Source organism: Medicago truncatula, chromosome 8 (genome assembly GCF_003473485.1).
Source record: "Medicago truncatula cultivar Jemalong A17 chromosome 8, MtrunA17r5.0-ANR, whole genome shotgun sequence".
In the NCBI taxonomy this organism is placed as follows: Eukaryota; Viridiplantae; Streptophyta; class Magnoliopsida; order Fabales; family Fabaceae; genus Medicago; species Medicago truncatula.
The window spans coordinates 49,614,282-49,637,956 of record NC_053049.1 but is presented as its reverse complement, the minus strand read 5'-3'; the positions used below and the strand labels follow the sequence as shown (position 1 = coordinate 49,637,956).

General features: G+C 33.9%; 3 protein-coding genes across 4 annotated transcripts; 1 reads left to right on the top strand and 2 right to left on the bottom strand.

The window, feature by feature from the left end:
* Window positions 1–559: 559 nt before the first annotated feature.
* LOC11426514 (purple acid phosphatase 3) lies at window positions 560–2,543 on the top strand. Of its 2 annotated transcripts, none has more exons than XM_013591955.3 (7): window positions 560–988; window positions 1,086–1,242; window positions 1,332–1,439; window positions 1,536–1,663; window positions 1,750–1,878; window positions 1,990–2,057; window positions 2,144–2,307. In XM_013591955.3, the coding sequence occupies exons 1-7, from the start codon at window positions 767–769 to the stop codon at window positions 2,169–2,171; spliced, it is 840 nt and encodes a 279-aa protein (XP_013447409.1). In that variant the 5' UTR covers window positions 560–766; the 3' UTR covers window positions 2,172–2,307. The 2 variants fall into 2 exon arrangements, with proteins under 2 accessions (XP_013447409.1, XP_003631143.1); XM_003631095.4 differs by having other exon boundaries at window positions 564–988; window positions 2,155–2,543.
* A 14,083-nt stretch (window positions 2,544–16,626) lies between these two features.
* LOC120575813 (zinc finger MYM-type protein 1-like) lies at window positions 16,627–19,400 on the bottom strand. Its single transcript, XM_039828448.1, has 2 exons — window positions 19,224–19,400; window positions 16,627–19,019 (listed from the first exon to the last, which is right to left on the bottom strand). Exon 2 carries the CDS (start codon window positions 19,016–19,018, stop codon window positions 17,261–17,263), a length of 1,758 nt encoding a protein of 585 aa, XP_039684382.1. The 5' UTR covers window position 19,019; window positions 19,224–19,400; the 3' UTR covers window positions 16,627–17,260.
* Window positions 16,667–17,071, bottom strand: LOC112417462 (uncharacterized). The gene has a single exon (XM_024773171.2). The coding sequence runs from the start codon at window positions 17,069–17,071 to the stop codon at window positions 16,667–16,669; it is 405 nt and encodes a 134-aa protein (XP_024628939.2).
* Window positions 19,401–23,675: the final 4,275 nt, after the last annotated feature.

Below are 23,675 nucleotides of genomic sequence, written 5' to 3'. Positions count from 1 at the left end.
GTTGGGAATACGTAATGTGTATGTAATGTGTATATAAGTATCAGTTTCTCCTCAGTTCACACATTGCTTCAGTTCAGTGTCGTATTGTATTGTGTTGGATACTTTGATTGAATAATGTTTTATGGACACCCTTTTTTCATATATATATTGTACCACTCTATGTGAGAGTGTCTAAGAGGCAATAAATATGAGTTTTTTTTTGTGTATGGAGACCACATGGACACATGTCACAATTGTATATGAATGTACAAGTGGTACATACCACTTAAGGTGGTTTATGTATAACCACTCACTTGGATTACGTAGCTTGCTAGGCATGTTGTATTGAAACTGAACTAGGTATATATAAGCCTGGTGATTAGGAAGTTTCAAGGAAGGTTCGCATTTGCGCCATAGATGGGATGGGACCCACTGACACGCCATTGTTTGTTTGCGTCCACGTGACGTACGTACAAAGCTAGATACTCATTTTGTTGGCTAAGCTTTGCTTGTCCATTATTGACTCCGCGGTGAATGATGCATTGCATGCCAATTGCCATATATCTCATCCCATTGGTTCATATTCTTGCTTGCCTTTTCCATCCATCTTGTTATCAATCCCTATTGGCTACAAGATTTTTCTTAATTTTCTAATACAAGAGAGCAGTTGCAAACACTTATCATCTTATCCCAACACAACTTCTTATATATACCTAGTGTAGTGTCTTTCTGGTTGGGGTCTATTATTTGTATTATTATTATTTTATTAAATACAACACAACATAACATGGGTGGTTTAGGACGAACAAGTAGCCTAAGCCCCCTGTGGCTATGGATTCCAATTTACATCTGCGTTGTTGTTGTTGTTGTGTGTGTAAGTGTAAATGTATCAGCTGAGCTCCAACGCATTGAGCACCCTGCTGTCAAAGCAGATGCCACTCTTAGCTTCCTCGTCATTGGAGACTGGGGAAGGAAAGGAACCTACAACCAGTCTCAAGTTGCTTTTCAGGTCTCTCTTTTTTAGTTTTGTTGTCCAAATTCCTTTTAAGACAAGTTTTTTTACAAACCATTTTTATCATTATTTATTAAAATAAAATAAAATTCAGATGGGAAGAGTGGCTGACAAGTTAAACATTGACTTTGTGGTATCAACCGGAGACAATTTCTATGACGATGGATTGACCGGTGTACATGACCCTGCTTTTCAATATTCCTTTTCAGATATCTACACCGCCAACAGCCTTCAAAAACAATGGTATAATGGTCAGTGTGTGACTTCTCTACTTTTGATTCTGATTCTGCCTTGCCATTCACTCTTCCAATAATTAATGTGATCGATCTGCTTGTTTTAGTTTTGGGCAACCATGACTACAGAGGAGATGTTGAAGCTCAATTAAGCCCATTCCTTCAAAATATTGATCATAGATGGTTTTGCCAAAGATCTTTTTTTGTTCACACTGGTAATCCATTCATTATTTTAAATTATCAATTCAACATATGCCCCTATCTCCGCATAATCATTCACGGTTTGTTTTTCTAATCTTAAAACTTGACAGAAATTGCCGAGTTCTTCTTCGTGGATACAACTCCTTTTGTGGACAAGTACTTTCTCAAGCCAAAGGATCACAAGTATGATTGGAGAGGTGTACTTCCCAGGAAGAAATATTTATCAAACCTCTTGAAGGTAGTTAAGTCTCCTCATCACAGATATTATTAAGATAAAAGGTGATTTAATAGTTCTTTTTTGCATGTGTGTGATTCTAAACGAAGGATCTGGAAACAGCACTGAGAGATTCAACTGCCAAGTGGAAGATTGTTGTGGGACATCATCCAGTGAGAAGCATAGGGCACCACGGCGACACCAAAGAGCTCTTAACACACCTCCTGCCAATTCTTGAGGTCACTCATTATATATAACTAGCACTCATACTGTCCTACTAGTTATAAAGATAAGGTGCATCGTCCTTTATTTACTGATAAACATCTCTCATTTTAAAATGAAATTTGCAGGCCAACAATGTTGATATGTACATGAATGGGCACGACCACTGCTTGGAACACATAAGTAGCACCGACAGGTAGGTCTATATATTACCTTGATTTAAATTGGACTTGTTTGATTGTTAGTTTACTGAATCATCAATATCACCTTAATGAAATTTAGTGGCTTTGCAGCCAAATGCAGTTCTTGACTAGTGGTGGAGGCTCAAAGGCATGGAAAGGAGACGTTGATAAAAATAGGAGAGATGGGGTCAAGTTTTACTATGACGGACAAGGATTTATGTCTGTTGAGCTTAAGCAAATGAATGCCAAAGTTGTCTATTACGATATTTTTGGCAATGTTTTGCATGTTCTGAATCTGTCCAAGGCGTTACATTATGCGATATAAGTATGGTTGTCAAATCCGCATCTAAATAAATTGGGGAAAATTGTGAAATCTGGCCTTTGTAATAATGATATCAACAACCTTAATTATGAATGTATTTATGTTTTGAAAACTTCCGGTCCAAAGAACGCTTCTGCGCTTATTGTCTATATATGACTCTGTGGACTTGCATTGCCAATTCCCATGATTGATGCAGCTGAAGAGTGAAGACTCTAGGATATTGGTACACATATAAATATATATAGGTTAAAGTGAGATTTTGGCCTTCTATTATATATAAGTATAATTTTTTTAGGCAACTACACTTGTACTTTTAATTAAAATCAAAATTTTATAAAAATAATTATACGCATTACACAACACCAACAAAAATTATACGCATTAGCATAACAAGAAAAAAAACAGAAAGAGGAACATAAAGTATTACTCTAAACACTAATGTTAAACACTAATGTGTTTGTGTATTTCCGTGGTTGAAGAAAGGGAAAATAAATATTCGGTGTCATTCATTGACAGCGTGAATACAAATATTTGCGTGGTTGTGATGATCAAAAGATATTGAAATTAATATATAAGTGATAAAAAGATAATAAAATTCCTTAAAAAAATAGATAATAAACTTAAATGGAACCTCATTAAAAAATTAAATGGACCGGTTAAAAAAATAAAATAAAATAAAATGGAAGAAAAAAGCATATTGAAAAAATAAAACAAAAGGTTGCCGGCGGGAGTTGAAGAGAGGTGCTTGTGAAATAAATTGGGGGAGAAATAGTTTTTTGAAGTAGCATTCAACAACTTTTGGTTAAAGCTCATTTCATTCAATTTTATGCATTCTAAAAAAAGTACTTTTTTTCGAAGGTACTTTATTGATATTGTGTTTGGCCTAACTTCTCCTTAAAAACGTAGAAAAGCTGAAAAAAAGCCGGGCCAAACGGTGTTGATATAAAATCTAAATCCCTATTTTTAGTTTTAAAGATAACAAACTAATTAAATTAAACTTTATTAATTCTGATTTTAATTGTTATATAACTTGTGCTCTTGAGTATCTCTTTTAAGTTAAAGGTATAAAAGCATTGTACAATTATCAAGGAAAGCACCAAGTTATGATGGAGAGATTGATCTCAAGCATTGGTCTCAAATATGGATTTAAGTTCAAATAAGGCCAAGCACGTACAGAGCAATGGAATGTTACATTTAAGGAAGCAATAAATATTTCAAGCATATACTATATCATGACAAGGAAATATTATTTGAAGCTTACTACAAATGAACATATGAACAAAAAGAACATATTTAATGTCATGTGCAAAAAAGGTTGGCATGAGAATGACCACTATAATTTCGACAACACATCAAGAGTGAAAGACAAATACAAAACTATGAACCTTTGGATATTCACTTTATGGTCACCTCACAACATGACAAGAAAGCTACCTAGTACAAGAAAAGCCTTTTCTTTGGGCTCAAGACTTAATGTTACAGCAACAAATGAAAAGGAAATGAGCTGTACAAAGCTCATGTCTCACGTAGCAAGCAACAAAGTACAAATGAAAGCTTCAGCAGATTTAGAGATCGATCTCAACTTTAAAAGGAACGGTTTCATCTCAACGGCTCCCATGATTCTTGCGCTGCAAGAAAGGAAGAATTTATCAAGAGTTTTTCTCCTATAAATAGAAGACTTCAGCAAGTGAGAAAAACAACTTTTGAGCAAAAGAGAAAAGACAATATTCATCAAAGAATTTCTTTGTTTACAAATCACTCAAGATCTATATCTTTGTTTTGAGCAAGCAGCTCTTTTGTATTAAATCTTTGAAGAAGTTTAATACTCTTAAATACTAGTGTAAAAGGATCTGCAAGTGTGCAGAGAGGTGGTAAAAATTCTTGCTCGTAACGGCAAGTGACTTGACCAAGTGAAGGTTGAAAGAAAGTGTTGTAAAGATCAGAAAGATCTAAAAAGAAAGAAGGAATTGAGATTAAGTCATAACTCAATTACCTAGTGGAAAATCTCACAAGCATTGTGGGGACTGGACTAACCCACGTTGGGTGAACCAGAATAACTTTTTTGTGTGATCTTTCTTCCTTATCTATTTTATATTTGCACTAGTCACACACCTTCACTATATCTATTTAAAATTCCATTTAAATCACTAACGTATTTGTTGAGAATTTTTAATAGGTAATTTTTATTACATCACAATTCAAACCCCCCTTTCTTGTGATAATTATTTATCTTCAATTGGTATCAGAGCAAGGCTCTAAGATCTTAGCACTTAACAGTGTACGGAGAAAAAAATCCAGGAAAAGAATACAAAATGTCTAAGGTAAAATTCATGTCTGAAGGAGGTTCTTCATCTAGACCACCTTTATTTGAAGGAGCTGATTACTACTACTGGAAAGATAAAATGCAACTATTTTTACAATCACAAGACAACCACATGTGGTCTGTAGTAGAAAATGGAAACTACGTTGCATATGATGAAGATCTAAACATAAAAAAAGAAGAAGATTGGTCGGAAGAGGAAGGTAAACGTGCTCTACTTAATTTTAAAGCAAAATTATTTCTAACCATGGCTTTAAGCAGGGAAGAATTTGATAGAGTACAAGAAAGCAAAACTGCCAAAGAAATTTGGGATGCTTTGAAAATACATCATGAAGGTACCAGTCACGTGAAAGAAACAAGAATTGACATCGGTGTACGAAAATATGAACTATTCGAAATGAAGGAAACCGAAACCATAGATGAAATGTATGGAAGGTTTACCATCATTATGAATGAGTTGCGTTCTCTTGAAAAGAATTTTTCTGTTCATGAAAGAGTAAGAAAAGTTCTAAGATGTCTTCCAAAATCCTGGAGACACATCGTGACTGCTATAACAGAAGCAAAAGATCTATCTAAACTCAGATTAGAAGATCTCATTGGATCTTTAAAAGCTCATGAAGTATTCTTACAAGAAGACAAATCTTCAAACAAAAAGATGATTGCATTCAAAACATCTCAAGAAATGCAAAATCAAGAAGAAGAAATGAATTATGAAAATCAACAGCTAGAACCTGATGAAGAAGAAGTACAAGCACAAATTGTTCTTCTTACCAGAAAACTTCAAAGAATAATTCAAAACAAAAGAAACTTCCCAGCAAGAAAAGAAAATGCAAAAACAGAAATTGACAAAAGTCAGATAACTTGTTATGGATGTTACAAAACAGGACACTACAAAAGTGAATGTCCACAATTCAAAAGAAAGCCTAGCAACTATCAATCAAATCAAAAATCCTTCTTGACTACATGGGATGAACCAGAAGAATCAACAAACGAAGATGAACAAGCAAACCTATGCCTAATGGCAAATACAGAAGAGGTAAATTATGAACCCTGTTCATCTTGTGAAAAAACTGAACATCTTTTTGACAATCTTTTTCATAGCTCACAGATTCTTGAACAAACTTGTGAAAAACTGAGAAATGAAAATGATAAACTGAAAAAGGAAAAAGAAGACTTGGAAAAACTACTTAAAGCTTTTCAAAATTCCCAGCCTCAAAAAACATGTGAAGAAAAAGAGACAAAGGAAGAAAATGAGGCTTTAAAGAAAAATGTTCATAAATTAGAAAATGATATTATTAAATTTGTAAAATCTACTGAAACCTTTCAGAATATCATAGGAGTTCAAAAGAATTATTCTGATAAAACTTGCATAGGTTTTAAAACTGATCACAAACAGAAAATATATGAAGATCTTTTTATTCCTAACAAAAAGACAGAAAGATATAAATGTACATACTGTAAAAAATATGGACATTTAGAAAAATTTTGTTTTAGAAAAGAAAAAGAATTAGCCATTCAAAAGAAAAGATACAGGTTTAAAACAAATCTCACCCAGTTCCATAAAGGAAATTTCGTAAATAACACTAACCATGAAGGACCCAAAAAAATATGGGTACCCAAGACTCTACTAACTTCTACTGCAGGAATGCCTCATAACAGTCAAGAAAAAGCCTTGGTACTTGGACAGTGGATGCTCAAGACATATGACTGGAGATAAACAAAGTTTTCTATCCTTCGTCGAAAAAGAAGGAGGATTAGTAACCTTTGGTAACAATGAACAGGCTCGAATCAAAGGTAAGGGAATTATTGGTAAGATAAATTCTGCAAAAATTGAAAATGTTCAATATGTAGAAGGTTTAAAACACAACTTAATTAGCATCAGTCAATTGTGTGACAGCGGTCTTGAAGTTACCTTCAAACCTCACACATGCGAAGTAAGACAAGTATCTTCAGGAAAAATCTTATTTACCGGATCTCGAAACAAAAATGTTTATGTTTTATACTTAGATGAACTCCCTGTTGAATCATGCTTTATATCCCTTGAAAAGGATAAATGGATTTGGCATAAAAGGGTTGGACATATAAGTATGTATACTATTTCCAAAATTTCAAAACTAGATCTAGTAAGAGGACTTCCTAAGATAAACTTTGAGAAAGATAAGATATGTGAAGCATGTATCAAGGGAAAACAAGTCAAAAGCAGTTTTTCTCCAAAAGAATTTATTTCAACAAAGAGGCCCCTTGAACTTCTACACATAGACTTATTTGGACCTATCTCAATAGAAAGTCTTGGTGGAAAAAGATATGGCTTTGTAATCGTTGACGATTTCTCCAGATTCACTTGGGTTTTATTTTTAAAACACAAATATGATTCTTTTGAAACTTTTAAAAACTTTTGCAAACAAGTTCAAAATGAGAAAGAAACTCATATCATTTCTGTAAGAACTGACCATGGTGGAGAATTTGAAAACTCCTCCTTTGAGCAATTCTTCAGTGAAAATGGGATTTCTCATAATTTCTCCTGTCCTAGAACACCTCAACAGAATGGTGTTGTAGAAAGGAAAAATAGAACACTACAAGAAATGGCAAGAACTATTTTAAATGAATCAAACGTAGAAAAATATTTTTGGGCAGAAGCCATAAATACCTCTTGCTATATCTTGAACAGAGTTTCAATTAGAAAAGTTTTAAACAAAACCCCGTATGAACTCTGGAAAGGAAGAAAACCAAACATTTCATATTTTCATATATTTGGCTGTTATTGCTACATCTTAAACAATAAAGATACCTTGGGGAAATTTGACTCAAAGTCAGACAAAGCAATATTTTTGGGATATTCTTCTACATCAAAAGCATATAGAATCTACAATCTAAGAACAAGAACTCTAGAAGAAAGTATGCATATCAAATTTGATGAGCTTGAGGAACTAGAAAAACAAAACAAGATCATTGAAGAAGAAGAAGATGAAGAAATTCAAAACAATCAAAATTCTGAGAATAATATTCAAAGACCATCAAACGAGGAACCACCTCAAAGTCCTCCAAGATCATGGAGAACAATTGACTATCATCCTCAAGAACAAATTATCGGAGATACTATTGATGGTGTAAGAACAAGAAGATCTTTTCAGAACAATGACATGGCAATGATCTCACAAATAGAACCCAAAAACATAAAGGATGCAATTATTGATGAATCATGGGTTGAAGCCATGAAAGAAGAGTTACTACAATTTGACAAAAATCAAGTATGGACCTTGGTACCTCAACCTCAAAATCAATCAGTTATTGGTACCAGATGGGTATTCAGAAACAAATTGGATGAAGAAGGAAAGGTAACTCGAAACAAGGCAAGACTAGTTGCACAAGGATACAATCAACAAGAAGGAATCGACTATGATGAAACTTATGCTCCAGTAGCAAGACTGGAAGCTATAAGAATTCTTCTTGCATATGCATCTCATAAATGCATAAAACTTTTTCAAATGGACGTAAAAAGTGCCTTTTTAAATGGTTTTTTAAATGAAGAAGTCTACGTTCATCAACCTCCTGGTTTTGAAGATTTACAAAAACCAAAACATGTGTTTAAACTAACCAAAGCTCTCTATGGACTAAAACAAGCCCCAAGAGCTTGGTATGAAAGATTAAGCACATTTTTATTGCAAAATGGCTTCTCAAGAGGAAAAATTGATAACACACTTTTTCGAAAAACAAATAAAAATGATTTATTGATTGTTCAAGTATATGTTGACGATATCATTTTTGGAGCTACAAATGAAAAAATGTGCGATGAATTCTCCAAACTCATGGAAAGTGAATTTGAAATGAGTATGATGGGAGAACTTAAATTCTTTTTGGGCTTACAAATCAAACAACTTAAAGATGGTATTTTTATTTGCCAAGAAAAATACATCAAAGACCTTCTCAAAAAATACCACATGAATGAAGCCAAAATCATGTCTACTCCTATGCATCCATCATCCTGTTTAGACAAAGATGAAAATGGAAAGGCATTTCCTGAAAAAGAATACAGGGGAATGATAGGATCTTTGCTATATTTAACCGCAAGTAGACCAGACATTGTATTTGCAGTAGGACTTTGTGCTAGATTTCAAACAGCTCCTAAAGAATCACATCATATAGCTGTCAAAAGAATCTTCAGATATCTGGTCGGAACAACAGACATAGGAATTTGGTACAAAAAGGGATCTCATTTTAATCTTATGGCCTATTGTGATGCTGACTATGCTGGAGACAAAATAGAAAGAAAAAGTACAAGTGGTACATGTCAATTTCTTGGAGAAGCTCTGATCAGCTGGTGCTGTCGAAAACAAAATACCATTGCACTTTCTACAACAGAAGCTGAATACATATCCGCTGCAAATTGTTGCTCTCAGGTATTATGGATTAGAAATCAACTAGAAGATTTCTCTCTCAGGTACGCAAATATTAAAATTCTATGTGATAATACCAGTGCTATTAATTTATCAAAAAATCCTATTCAGCATTCAAGATCAAAACACATAGAAATTAAGCATCATTTTATTCGTGATCATGTAAACAAAAAGGAAATTGAACTTATGTTTGTTGACAATGAAAATCAATTAGCTGATATTTTTACGAAACCTCTTGTGGAGGAAAGATTTATTTTTATCAAAGAAAAATTAAAAATTATTAGGAAACCCCTTTAATTTTTTCATAAAAAGGTCATCTCTCCTTTTTTTGTCTCACACGAATGGCATCTCCTTCTTTTCTTGAAAACTCCAACTGATTAAGTTCAGTTTTAACTTCTGGACAATGATTGTCATGATGTTTTTATACCTTTCAAGTACACTCTAGCCATCTCTCTCCTCCTTTCCAAGAAATTTTTCGGCTGAAGATGAAGAGTCAGTCACTTCACTTCTCCCTAGTCTACTCTACATCAATCATCACTCTTCTCACTCTCCCCAACCACTCTGCTCTTTCTTCTCTTTCTCAAACTCTTCTTCTTCTCAAGAAAAACGTATCACTTCTCTTCCTCTATAAAATCAAAACCCAGTTTCACTTCTCTTCCATTCACACCTTTCAACTGAGCTTCAAACAACTCATTCGAAAATGGCTAGAACAAAAGGGAATCACACTGATTTCTCCCTTTCTCCATCACCCTCTCCTGAACGCTCTCCATCTCCACCACCTCCTCCGTCGCCGCGTAACCCAAACTCCGATCCTTTCTCTTGCTCACCTCCAAAAAGTCGAACCAACTCTGCTCCTCTCAAAACCTACTCTCGAATCGTTAGACCTAGAATGGCAAAATCATCTGAAACCCTTAAGAAACCCGTTCGTAAATCCACTAGACTTTCAGCAAAAAGGAAAAGTGGTGACGTTATGTTCGTCGATTTGGATTCAGACGAGGATCGTCCCCTCAAAAATCTCAAGAAAAGTCCTACTGATTCCGAAAAGAATGCTGAAAGGATTGAAAAGATTAAGAAAGATTTCAAAGCTGCTGTTCAGAAAAGGAAATTGCTAAAGGAATGCTCTAGCCCTCAATCCAAGAACAAGAAATCGCTAAATGAAGGCTCTGCTTCTGAAATCAAGCACATGCGCATCCCCTTGCATGATCCCTCTCTGGATCGCAATTTCAAAAAATGGGTCGCAAGACCAATTGGTGTGGGAAGAGTTTACAACTTTGAGAAGCTACTAAAAGAAGGTGTTGACCTTCTCAAGTTTGTCAAACCACTAGGTTGGACGAATTTCTTTCAGATCAAAGAAACCCATTATCCAGAAGTGGTAAGAAATTTCTACTTCATGGCTGAAACTTTTCCAAAGGAAGATTTGATTGTCTCAAAAATTCAAGACAAAGTGATTGAGTTATCTGCTGAAAGACTGGCTGTGATTCTGGACATTCCTCAGAAAGGGCTGAAATGCTATGGAAGAACAGGATATGCAAATGCTGGGGTATCACGTTTTGACATCATTCGAGAAATGTTTGTTAAGTATGAATCTGATAATGATCTGATTTCTGCAAATCTCAAAAAGGAATACAAACTTCTCCATAACATGTGTCAATTTTCTATCACCCCTCGAAAAGGAAGCAAACACAAGGTATCTGAAACTGATATTCTTGTTATGTATCACATGTTTCATAGTATTGATATCAATCTGCCTGTCATAATCATTCGTCACATGATTCATGCCACCACTCTTAAGAAAACTAAATCTTGTGTCCCCTATGGAATGGTGCTTACTCGTGTTTTCAAGGATTTCAACATCAACCTTGACAAAGAGAAATTTGATACTGTCTGTTCAGAATTCTTGCCCAAAAACATTGCTCATATGAAGAAAACACCCCCAATCGAGATTCCTCAACCGAGCAATACTCCTGATGAAGCTGAAACATCTATGAAAGGCAACAGGGTAGACAAAGGAAAAGCTCCAATGGATGAGCTTTTGGATGCCATCTTGGAAGAAACTTGTGAAGGAAATCCCATACCTAGCACTGTGATGCCTACCACTCAAGTCTCTGAGAAGTTTAATCAAGCTTCAAACTCTGTCCTTGACTTAAACTCTCCTTTTTTATCTCACATTCCAGGAAACACTTGGTTCGAACAAGCTGAGAAAGCTTTCCCTTCTGCTGCTCATGGTGAACCCACTGTCGTATCTCCTCTTTTCAGCCATCAACATGGTAGCTCTCCTTCTATTTTCGGTTCAAGTTTCTTAGAAACTCTGCTCAGAACATCAAGTGGTTCAGGATCCTTCTCTGCCCCTGTCAAATCTTACTTTGGTAACATGTTTTCTGATCAATCACTTCCTTCCCTCCCATCTCACATTGGAACCTTTGAAAGCTCTGGCCAATATGGACCACCACCAGCTCCACCCAACACTCCTGACGCTTCAGCTGGCTCTCGCAATGTGCCGCCACCACCCCATCTGACAATGGCTGACCTCACTGCTGCTCTTCGTCCCATCCTTGAGAAACTTGATCTTGTCTACAACCTGCAATCCTTCATGGTTCTTGATGTTGCCAACTTTCGTGATTGGTTCATTGCTTATTACTGCAAAAGGTTTGGTGTGACCCCGCCTCGCTCTACCTTTGGTGCATCATCTTCTGGCCCTGCTACCTCCAAGCCTTAATCACTCGTGTGTCTTTTCCAGTCCTTCACAACCCCCTCTTTTTGAATCTGCCAAAGGGGGATAAATGAATTGATTCTACTTGGTGTATCAAAAAAACTGGAATCTTGCTGTTCATGCTTTTATGTTTATTTTTAAATTCTGTTATGTCTTTCAATTTCTAAGCTAGGAACATTTTTTTGTTGAACCATGGATTATGTACTGACAATATGATCAAAATCGTGTACAACATCTTTTGGAATTGAATGATATTTTGGTTCAAACAAAATTCATGTGTATCTCCTTGTTTACAAATTCATTTTTGCATGCATAAATTAAGGGGGAGCTTATTGAAATTGAATGCTTAAATTAAGGGGGAGCTTATTTGATAAATCACAGATTCTATAAAAAGCTCTTTGTAAATACATCAGAATTTTTAAATAAAGAATTAATTCAATAAGTTTGTCATCTTCAAAAAGGGGGAGATTGTTGATATAAAATCTAAATCCCTATTTTTAGTTTTAAAGATAACAAACTAATTAAATTAAACTTTATTAATTCTGATTTTAATTGTTATATAACTTGTGCTCTTGAGTATCTCTTTTAAGTTAAAGGTATAAAAGCATTGTACAATTATCAAGGAAAGCACCAAGTTATGATGGAGAGATTGATCTCAAGCATTGGTCTCAAATATGGATTTAAGTTCAAATAAGGTCAAGCACGTACAGAGCAATGGAATGTTACATTTAAGGAAGCAATAAATATTTCAAGCATATACTATATCATGACAAGGAAATATTATTTGAAGCTTACTACAAATGAACATATGAACAAAAAGAACATATTTAATGTCATGTGCAAAAAAGGTTGGCATGAGAATGACCACTATAATTTCGACAACACATCAAGAGTGAAAGACAAATACAAAACTATGAACCTTTGGATATTCACTTTATGGTCACCTCACAACATGACAAGAAAGCTACCTAGTACAAGAAAAGCCTTTTCTTTGGGCTCAAGACTTAATGTTACAGCAACAAATGAAAAGGAAATGAGTTGTACAAAGCTCATGTCTCACGTAGCAAGCAACAAAGTACAAATGAAAGCTTCAGCAGATTTAGAGATCGATCTCAACTTTAAAAGGAACAGTTTCATCTCAACGGCTCCCATGATTCTTGCGCTGCAAGAAAGGAAGAATTTATCAAGAGTTTTTCTCCTATAAATAGAAGACTTCAGCAAGTGAGAAAAACAACTTTTGAGCAAAAGAGAAAAGACAATATTCATCAAAGAATTTCTTTGTTTACAAATCACTCAAGATCTATATCTTTGTTTTGAGCAAGCAGCTCTTTTGTATTAAATCTTTGAAGAAGTTTAATACTCTTAAATACTAGTGTAAAAGGATCTGCAAGTGTGCAGAGAGGTGGTAAAAATTCTTGCTCGTAACGGCAAGTGACTTGACCAAGTGAAAGTTGAAAGAAAGTGTTGTAAAGATCAGAAAGATCTAAAAAGAAAGAAGGAATTGAGATTAAGTCATAACTCAATTACCTAGTGGAAAATCTCACAAGCATTGTGGGGACTGGACTAACCCACGTTGGGTGAACCAGGATAACTTTTTTGTGTGATCTTTCTTCCTTATCTATTTTATATTTGCACTAGTCACACACCTTCACTATATCTATTTAAAATTCCATTTAAATCACTAACGTATTTGTTGAGAATTTTTAATAGGTAATTTTTATTACATCACAATTCAAACCCCCCTTTCTTGTGATAATTATTTATCTTCAAACGGTACCTAAATTCTTCTCCATTTTTATTTTAAAATATATCCATCCAATTTTAATCAAAATATATTAGAAAATATTTCACTCTCCCCCTTAAGAGAAGCTTGAATTACATTCTTATCCCCTCTCATGTTAAAATATACGCTTTAGTCCCTCTATATTTTTTTTTAATTCTAACTCTTTCCGCTCTTGTTATTGCGCTAATATTTGAAATTATGAACGGTGTTTATTTATGAAATTTTAATTTTGATTAAAAAGTAAAAATATAAATGTTTTTTGTTTTCAAAATATAACAAATCAAACTAACCATGATTATCTATTTCAATGAAACCAACAATATAACAACAAAAAAATATAATCTAAATTTATTTTTTTTAATGACACCAACAACAATTTTTATTATAAAAAAGTTGTTGTTTAAGGGTATAATTGGGATGATGAAAAAGTAAGTATAGATACAATCATCTGGTTTGTTACACTTTTTAAATGATAAAAGAAAAGAAAAAGAAAAAACTTGACATTTGTGTTTGTTACAGTTTTATTTTAATATATTTAAATTTATTCTTATCTATTTGTTACATGTGTTATTTGTATTAAAAATCAAGGCCATTTTTGAAAAGAAAAATCCAACCCAAAAAAACTGAAAGGGGTAGTTTTCTTTATATATAGTATAGATAATCTAGCAAAAAATATAATCTAACACACTTCAAAGAAAAATAGTATTGTATTCAAAAAAAAAAACAAAGAAAAATAGTATTGCTGGTCCATTTTAATATAATCAAATTTTGAATTCATATTTTTTTCACTATTTTTTATTCACAATTTCATTAATATATCGTTTTAAACCCTATTATAAAATATGAAACAACCTAAAATAAAACTAAAATATGTGAAAATTACTAAAGTCAATTAAGTATGATTATTTAAAATTGAATATTTTATACTCTAAATTATAAAATTAATAACAAACTAATTAAATTGTATTGTTATTGATATTTAAATTATAAAAAAGGAATTTATTTTTTTAAATGGTGATTCGAAATTAGTATATATTATAAAAATATTTATTTATCTTAAAATAGATTAAAGTGCATTGTATATTTAATTATTAAGGGAATCAGTTTAATACAAGCATCTCAAAGGGAATGGGAGTAATAAATTTTGCTTTCCAAAGGATATGAGTGTATATTTTAACACAATAAGAGACTCGAGTGTAATTCAAGTTTCTCTTAGGGGAGGGGAGTGTAATTAACTTTAGGCTTAAATATGTGATTAGTCCTTACACTTTCACCCAATTTTGGCATTGGTCCCTGCACTTTTATTTGTCTGGCATTGGTCCCTGCACTTTGTAAAGTTTTTGGTTTTGGTCCTTCTGTTAAGTCTTAGTTAAAAAAAAACCAAAACTAAAGTGTGTCACGTGGACCAATCATACCACGCCACGTGGCACACTTAAAGAGAAGAAATCCAACTTTTTAATTATTATTTTATTCATGATTTTTTTAGTTAAAAATATCATTAGTCTCTACACTTTCAACATTTTTTTATATTAATTTATGCACTTTGATATTGGTCCCTGAAATTTTTTCTTTTTCTTTTTTAAAGAAATTTTCAATCAAATTATTATGTTTTATTATTATTTTGTTCAGTATAATTATTGACAATAATTTAAAAAAAATAAAATTAAGAAAATCTTCTTGAAAAAAATTAAGCTTTAATTGTTAGCACTTCATAGATTTGGATTTGGATTTTTTGTTAGTACTTCATAGATTTGGATTTGGGTTTTTACGTTTTTTCGCTTTTTGTGATCGCTATTTGACACAAAAATGAAAATAGAGATAATATTGTGTACTTTCTTCTAAATGAAAAGAGCAATGTTATTTGGTACGACATATTTGTCGCACCATATGCACGAAACAGTTACACTCGCCTTGTTACTTCATAGTTAATGGCCTTGTGCTTCTCTCCAATGCCACTCTTAGGTCTAACGTCCTGCATGTTGTATTTTCTCTCTTTCTTGACTTTGTGATTGGCTTTTTCCATGATTACTAGAATTTTCAAGTAAAATCAATAATTTATAGTATTTTGCTGTAACCAGAAATGGAAATTAAAAACATAGCAATCAAACTCGAGTACTTAATAAACTTCCCTTAATGTCAAAGTGTTTAGTAGAATTTGATTTCTAAGTGGAACAATTATTGATTTTTACCCACTTTTTATCCGAACTCCGGATTATTGATGCTATTTTTTAGAAATCGGAGGGTTAACAAAAAAATGGTCGGTCTTGAAATTCAAATCAATTCAAATTAAAATTACAAATCCATCTAGACTACTTGACAAAAAAAAAAACTACAGACAAAAAAATCAAATATTACTTGATATGTTTAGTTGTTCTTTCGTTACATTCAGTCGGTTCAAATAAACTCCGAGCGGAACTGCGGAGACTAATTCCTCAAGTATTGTGCGACTCAAATAGGTGGCAAACTCTGCTTAGAGTTTTAACGTTGCTCCATGTCAAGGTTAGATTCGAAGAAAAATGCTAACGTGCACGACACAAGGTGTCATACAAATCACACGAATCCCACTTTTTCTTTGTTTAGTTATATCGTCTTCCTCATGGTTATTGTAATTGCAACCGTTGCCGATAAAAGAGTGGTCTGACATTCAAACATGCAATTCCAAGGTTTTCGTTGCAACGTCGCGGTGAGATATTGGGACCGCCGCTTCAATAGCAAAATCCCAAATCATTGTAGGTGTATGTTTTCTGAAACAGGGGATCGATTTGAACCGATGGTTAAGGCTGGTGTTGCAGTGATGTTAGGCAGCTATAGTTGTGCAGCAAGAGCCGCATAAGTGAAGACAACGACGAAAACAACAGTGAAGGTGACAGTAGAGACAACAACAATACAAGGGATTAAGAGACAGTGACGAGACTCCAACAATTGGAGCTAGTATATATAAGTGGTGGAAGTTTCTATTCTCTAAACAAAAAATATGGTAACCATGCAGGGGCGGATCTAGACATTGCATATTAGTGTGGCAAAATTTTTAAAGAAACTATAATAAAATTATACTAAAAATAATATATAAACATTTAACCATACATTTGTTAAATTACAATGAAAATCGTCTGCCATCCATTTGTTGAAAATGAGCTAGAATAACATCAGTGCTAATTGTGAAAAGAACATCTCTTTCAATAAAAGTTACAAGCCGATCATTTAACCATTGATCACCCATTTTGTTACGTAAATGACTCTTCACAATCTTCATAGCTGAAAAAACACGTTCAACACTTGCAGTTGCAACCGGCAAGAGCAAAGCCAACTTCAAAAGCTTAAAAACCAAAGCAAATGTCTTGCACTTATTTGTTTCCACAAGTATTGCACAAAGATCCGAAAGCCCTTTCAACTTTGCAAATTTTGGATCAGATTTAACATTTCTAACATAATTATGAAGTTGTCTGCGCAACTCCACTTCCGACACATCTACAAAATCATTTGGATAAAGCTCAGCCATCCTCAATAATTTGTTCACATCAAAAGCAGAAAATGACTTTGCAGGACTCAAACATGAAACACATTGTAAAAGTTCGGTATTCTCTTCATCAAACCTAGCATTAAGCTCTTGCAATTGCAAATCTAAAACACTAAACAAACAATCATTCTTATAATGATGCAAATTAGAAACACTAGAAACCGGAGGGACTCACCTAGGTTTCTTTCCTTCCATATATGGTGCATCCATATCAGGTACATCAATCTCATGTTTAGTGCAAATTGTCACAACCCTAGATATAAGTTCTTCCCACCCCTCATTCCTCATTTCTTGTAATTGTTTTTTGGTATCATTGACAAGTGATATAGCATTTAAAAGATCTTGATCACGTCTTTGTAGTGCTAGGCTCAAATCATTTGTAATTCCCAAAATCTCAACCATCATATATAACATGAAGATAAAATCAAATGATTGAAGCACATCAAGCAAAAGCACAGTTTCACCAAATTTATCAAACGAGGGATCATTCCCCACTTCTACAATTACCTCAACAATGGCACCATACAAAGTCATCAAACTAGTGAGAGTCCTAAAGTGGGATCCCCAACGAGTGTCCCCTGCTCGAGCAATTGATGAATCTTGATTCAGTCCACTACCGGTCTCTATCTCGCCCTCCTCAATCAATTTAGCAAATTGAGCTAGTTGTTTGTCCCGGAGCATTTCTTGTCTCTTGTTAGAAGCTCGTATGAAATTAACAAGCATGTTGACCTTACCGAAAAAACCACTAACAGGTTTGTGAGTCTTAGCACAAGCAACAAGTGCCAATTGAAGTTGATGTGCGAAACAGTGCACATAATGCGCAGATGGATTCTCATTTTGAATTAAAGTTTTCAAACCACCAAATCTACCTCGCATATTGCTAGCTCCGTCATAACCTTGTCCCCTGATGCTAGAGAAACTCAATCCATTTATAGGCAACATCGTCTCAAGTGCATCTTTAAGTGACTTAGCACTTGTTTCTTTAACACTTGTAATACCAAGAAATCTCTCTTTTACCAAACCATCACCATCAACATAACGAAGAACAACAGCCATTTGTTCTCTACCAGAAACATCACCAGATTCATCGATCAAAACACAAAACACATCATCCGCAATATCACAAACAATTTCTCGAGTTATTTCACATGCACAAGCAGAAGCAAGATCCTTTTGAATCTTAGGGCAAGTCATTAAGCTATTTCCTGGCGCAGAATCTAATATAGTAGCTACATCTGAGTTGTTTTCCTTTAAAGTGTCCAACAACTCAAGAAATGGCCCCTTGTATAAAGAGTCATCAGCCTCGTCACTTCCTCTAAATGCCAATCCACACCTCAAAAGATACTTAGTAGCTAAAAGGGATGTCTTAACACGGACACAATATTCAACATTCATTTGCTTAGTTTGATTAACAAATGCAGCCTTAATACTTTGGTTTGGGTTCATGAGAGCATAACCCATATGCACACAATCAACATGAGAATTATTAGAAGTAGCATGATTAGCCAATTTTCGGGGATTCTTCCAATCACCAAAACCATCTCCCACAAAGTGATCCCCACCATAATTAGACACATTTTTAAACAAAAAACATGGCAAACAAAATGCTAGGTTCTTAGATTCACTATATTCAAGCCAATCATACAAATTAAACCAATTCTTGTTAAATCGACGTCTTGTTCCACGAAAATCAGACCAAGGATAAACAAAGTTGCTAGGAGGTTGATGACGACGAATTTTCAAGTAAGCTTTACGTACCTCATCTTGGATGTCAGGATGATAGCTTGAAATTGGAGGCCTAATTCCTGGATCTGTTTCCAACAATTTATAATCAACAACTTTAACACCCTCATTGGTCGAGTTGGGATCAATATCCGTAGTCGAAGAACTAGCTTTGTCTCTAGACAACACAGGGAAGAATTTCTTCATCCTATAATTTATAAACACCATTGTACAATAATTAATCAATTATCATAAACAAGCAATTTTTATCATAAACACCATTGCAGAATTTTAAAACCCCAATTCAAACCCTAAAAAAAACCCCAAATCCCCAATTCACAATTCTAAAACCCTAAAAAAGCAATTGTAGAATGAATGAGAAAGTAGAGAATCAATTGACTATTTCACTTACCTTGGCTTAGACTTAGAGTGAAGAGAGAAAATTATGTTGCTGACTGATGAGAGTGGAAGGAGAGGTTTGTTTGTTTGTTGTAAGAAGATATTTGATTCATTGATTGTGAATTGTGATTTTTGAGAAGAGGAGAAGAGGAGAGTAGAATGAATGAGAAGAGGAGAAGAGGAGGAGAAGAGGAGAATAGGAAAAGAAAAGTGTTTGTTTATGTTTTTCAATTTTCAATTTCTATCTTCCCCGTGCCAGGCCTTTCCCTTATGAATTATGCATATTAAAAAAAAAAAAAAAAAAAAGATTAGAAACTGGTGTGGCATATGCCACACCATGTTTCATGCTGCCTCCGCCCATGTAACCATGACAACGATCAGAACGTGGCTATTTTCTCTTGCATATTTTTATTTTAGTTTTTATTTATAGAAGAAACCCATAATGTATATTTTAGATATTTCAAAAGTTATTTATATTTATTTATTTTATTCTAATTGATTTAATTAATTTTATTTGGAAATTAAATTTGTTGACTTCTTCAATGTCATCACGTTTCTCTTTTGCAAAATTTGTGTAAACTTCTTTTGAAATAATCTACTATGGGTGGCATTTAGGGTGCACAAGGGGAAGATTTGTGCACCAAACACAAGTGAAAGATTTTTGAACAGGTGGCAGTTTTAGGAGGTGTGGTGACCTGCTGAAAATAAATAAATAATAAAAGGAAACATATTATAATGAAAAATATTGGTTTTATTGTTTTTTCTGGATACACCCCCAAAACTTAAACATTGAGAGTAGTAATTCACACCACCCTTAGAAACACGTGTGTTATCAGCTTGGTTCTCAGTCTCACCTTAATTTTCTTTCCCCCATCCTTCATGTTTTCATTCCGAGATTCAAAGTTTACCAGTTAGCAATTGAAGAAACATAAACGAGTGAGTAAGGGAGAGATTTACCAGTTCAGATTGTGAGTGAGATTGAACGAGAGTGACGGATTGAAGCCAAATCCTATTTCATGAAATCAAAATCATATTACTATGATTTCGATTGTGAGTGAGGGTCACAGATTTCATGGAACGATAGTTCTCGAAATTACTGTGTGAAAGGATCCACATTTTTTTTTGTTTCAAGAACCTTACAAAGATTAACTAAAAATATTTTAATTTCACTGTGTATTGAGATCCGGTCGGGTCAGATCATGGGTCGAAACGACCCGTTTTAAACTCGCGGGCGAAGAAGATGAGTAATAATAAAAAATTGGCAAAAAAACAAAATTGGACCACCCAAAGACCTGTAAGTATTACATAATTTAATATCACCAACTGTATGCACTTGTAAATTTTAAGGGTTTTAATTTTATTTAATTGTTGTTACCAATTTTGAATAGTGGACAATTAATCAATGATTTAGTTCATTCTATTATGGGTTGACACAAGCCTACCATTTTATTATTTAATCGACATAAACCTAAATAAAATTTATATTGACACATAATTAATTTGACCGTTGAATAAAATTTAAAACGGGTTAAGGATGAAATACAAACTCGATTTTCGGCGATCCAAAGTTTAGTTATAAACCAATCGCACAAACTATTCCTTCGTCAAAATTCAAAGTTTCTAGTTCATTCTATCTTCCATTAAGTCATATCCAACAATTAAAATGATTTTGTTTGATACCGTTTATCATTTGGGTAACCGTTTATCTTTAAGATTCTGATCACCGAAAGTTCGTGTTCCTAGTTAACTCTTATTTCAATTAGGTCATATTTCACGTTCGAAATGATTTTATTTGACAACGTTTGTCATTTGGATAAATTTCAATCGACTGACGATGTGAATTTTCTTTTTATAAGAACGGTTGAAAAAGTTGATGCTCGTTATATGCGCTCAACATATATACTTTTAATTAATTAAAAAGAACAATTAAGTATAACAAGCCCTATCACATTCCCTAAAATAAATAAATAAACGAGCCTTATCAGCTATCACATGGAGCAAAGCCAAAGCCAAAAGAATGAAACTAGGAGTGTTGTAGGTGCCTTATCAATTATCACATGCATTTTTTTTTTCCCATTATTTTTCTAAATACTGAAGATCAGTTCAAATTCAAATAACATAGCATATTCAAAATTTTCATAGAATTGCATAATATTCAATTTACATATTTTTATTTAATGCACAAAAAAAAAAAAGTAGTTTCAAAATATTCGATCTCATTGCTTCATTCTTTCTTGTTCATATCCTTTTCATCTCTATCCACTCATCTTGTTAATATCCTTCTTTTTTTCTTTTCTGAAACAACAAATATTATTAAAACCGGAACTCTAGCAAGGCGCAAAGCCACGGTGAAAAAGATACAACGATGCCGCAAACAGGCGTAAAATCCAAAAAACACCGCAAATAGTATAAAATCACCGCAAAACCATAGAAGGCAATGGCTGTGAAATCCCCAAAAACAAACACCAACCACGAGACAACAGTTATGACTCTGAAATTAAATTCACTTCATCAAATTTCTATTCCATAGCCCTGCTGAAGCTGCCTAAACACCAAACCGAAAGGGGACACGCCTACAGACAAAAAAGCAGCCACAACAGGGAAGAGAGAAACACAGCAGCAGCTGCTGCAAACTGCAAAAATCAGATAACATCACAAAAATTCAGTTCAAATTCATTTGAATATGCATTGTGATATAAATCTACATGGAAAAGTCATTTTATCCTATCATCAACGCCTGTTTTCCAAACAATAGATTATGAATAAAATTCATAAAACTCACCATTCTGCAATCAAATATACAACACCCATCAGCACATAGTAAGGTTGGAAATGTATCAAACACACACAAATATATTATTCACAACCAAAATCACTCATTTTCAGTCCATGGTTTAAATTAGATTGAGATACACACTCATCAAAAGCACTCATCGATACCAACTACAAAGAATCTAATAATATCAAATCGACCAAAACCAGGAGCTACTTGAAAACTCTTATTCACATCCTTACTTAACCCAAAATCATGTCTACATACACACACAATCAATAATGCTTAATTTCACCACACATGACAGACCCTTTCATCGCTTATTTGAGAAAATATATTGTCAATGTGAATCATATACCCCAACTAATAACTTCGAATTCACAGCCAATAATTCAAACATTACCCTTACCCCTTTATGCTCCTTATCACTTCTTCTTTGGTTTGTTTTTGCTTCCTATTTTTCCAATGGTTCTAGATTCACTATCGCTGCTTGTTTTTCAGTCCTGCATGATAATAATACAATGTTCTTTTAAAACGAGATTGATTAAAGTCACACGTTGCAGTACCAATTTGACTAGAATCATAACTTATTACTTTAATATTGGCTTAACTGTACTTTTGGACCCCTATCTTTCCAAAAGTTGCGGTTATGGACCCCTAACTAATTTAAATACAAAACAGCCCACTATGTTTTGTTTCTTTGGCAGTTTGGAAAGTGTCTGAGTTATCTGAGCATGTGTATTTTTTGTGTCCTGATAGCCTCGGTACGCTTACCGCCGAGAAGTCATAACAGTCAAAGGAAACAGGTTGGCTTGTCGTGCGATTCGCCACTTTAACATATTGTGCTATATAGCCGTCCTCTTTCTAAAAATAAAGGACCTGAATAGGATAAAAAAAAAAAAAAAAAAGATCTAAGTGTTACAACTTAAATAATTTTGCAAGTTTCTAAACAATACACATTTATATTTATAGATCATGCTCCAAACTCTATCAAAAAATTTCCAATGTGTGAGACTCATCCGTGAAGGGATAGGGAGGGAAAGAGCAGCAAGCAAATTGTGCTCACGTTTCCTTGAACCGAAAAAGCAAGAGGGAATTGCAAGCTGGGCCGCCTCAGTCACTTTCTACAATCTACCATGGACACCGTAGCTACTACCATTTGAAGTGCTTGGGATTTACATTTGTGTACTGCAATAATATTGATAGAGGGCGGAAAGAGTTGCTTCATTTTAATTAATTTATTTTTCTGATTTGGGTGCATGAACCTGTACTTGGTACTGGGTGCATGAATCTGTTTTCTTATTTTAATGTTCATTTTAATTGTTAACGGTCTAACCACGGCTTGACCTCAGTCGGACCTTTGACCTTTGAGCCAACCTACACCGGTTTGATGTTTAGTTCTGTTCTGAATAGCTTGGTTCAACCACAAATGTAGAGGTACATTTAATTTAACAATGCCCTTTCAAAAAATATAATTGAAATGTATAATTCATTGCCATGAAGCAACACTTAAAAATTAATAGATAAACCATTTGGATGGTATTAAACTGCTGGGAGAAGCTGCTCCGTTGAGCTCGCTGATAGTCTAAAGTTAATATATTTGTTGGTACATCTAACAGCCCTTTCAAAAAGTAAAATTGACGCGTATGCTTTTGATTGATACGACAAAACAATTGCACTGTAAGAAACTAA

Bases quoted from the DNA above. Each gene is read 5' to 3' on its own strand.
- LOC11426514 (XM_003631095.4), top strand. From the start codon at position 767: ATGGGTGGTTTAGGACGAACAAGTAGCCTAAGCCCCCTGTGGCTATGG. The intron at 989-1,085 runs GTCTCTCTTTTT...AATAAAATTCAG, and splicing joins AGTCTCAAGTTGCTTTTCAG to ATGGGAAGAGTGGCTGACAA. The intron at 1,440-1,535 runs GTAATCCATTCA...AAAACTTGACAG, and splicing joins ATCTTTTTTTGTTCACACTG to AAATTGCCGAGTTCTTCTTC.
- LOC112417462 (XM_024773171.2), bottom strand. From the start codon at position 17,071: ATGGCTGAGCTTTATCCAAATGATTTTGTAGATGTGTCGGAAGTGGAG.
- LOC120575813 (XM_039828448.1), bottom strand. From the start codon at position 19,018: ATGAAGAAATTCTTCCCTGTGTTGTCTAGAGACAAAGCTAGTTCTTCG.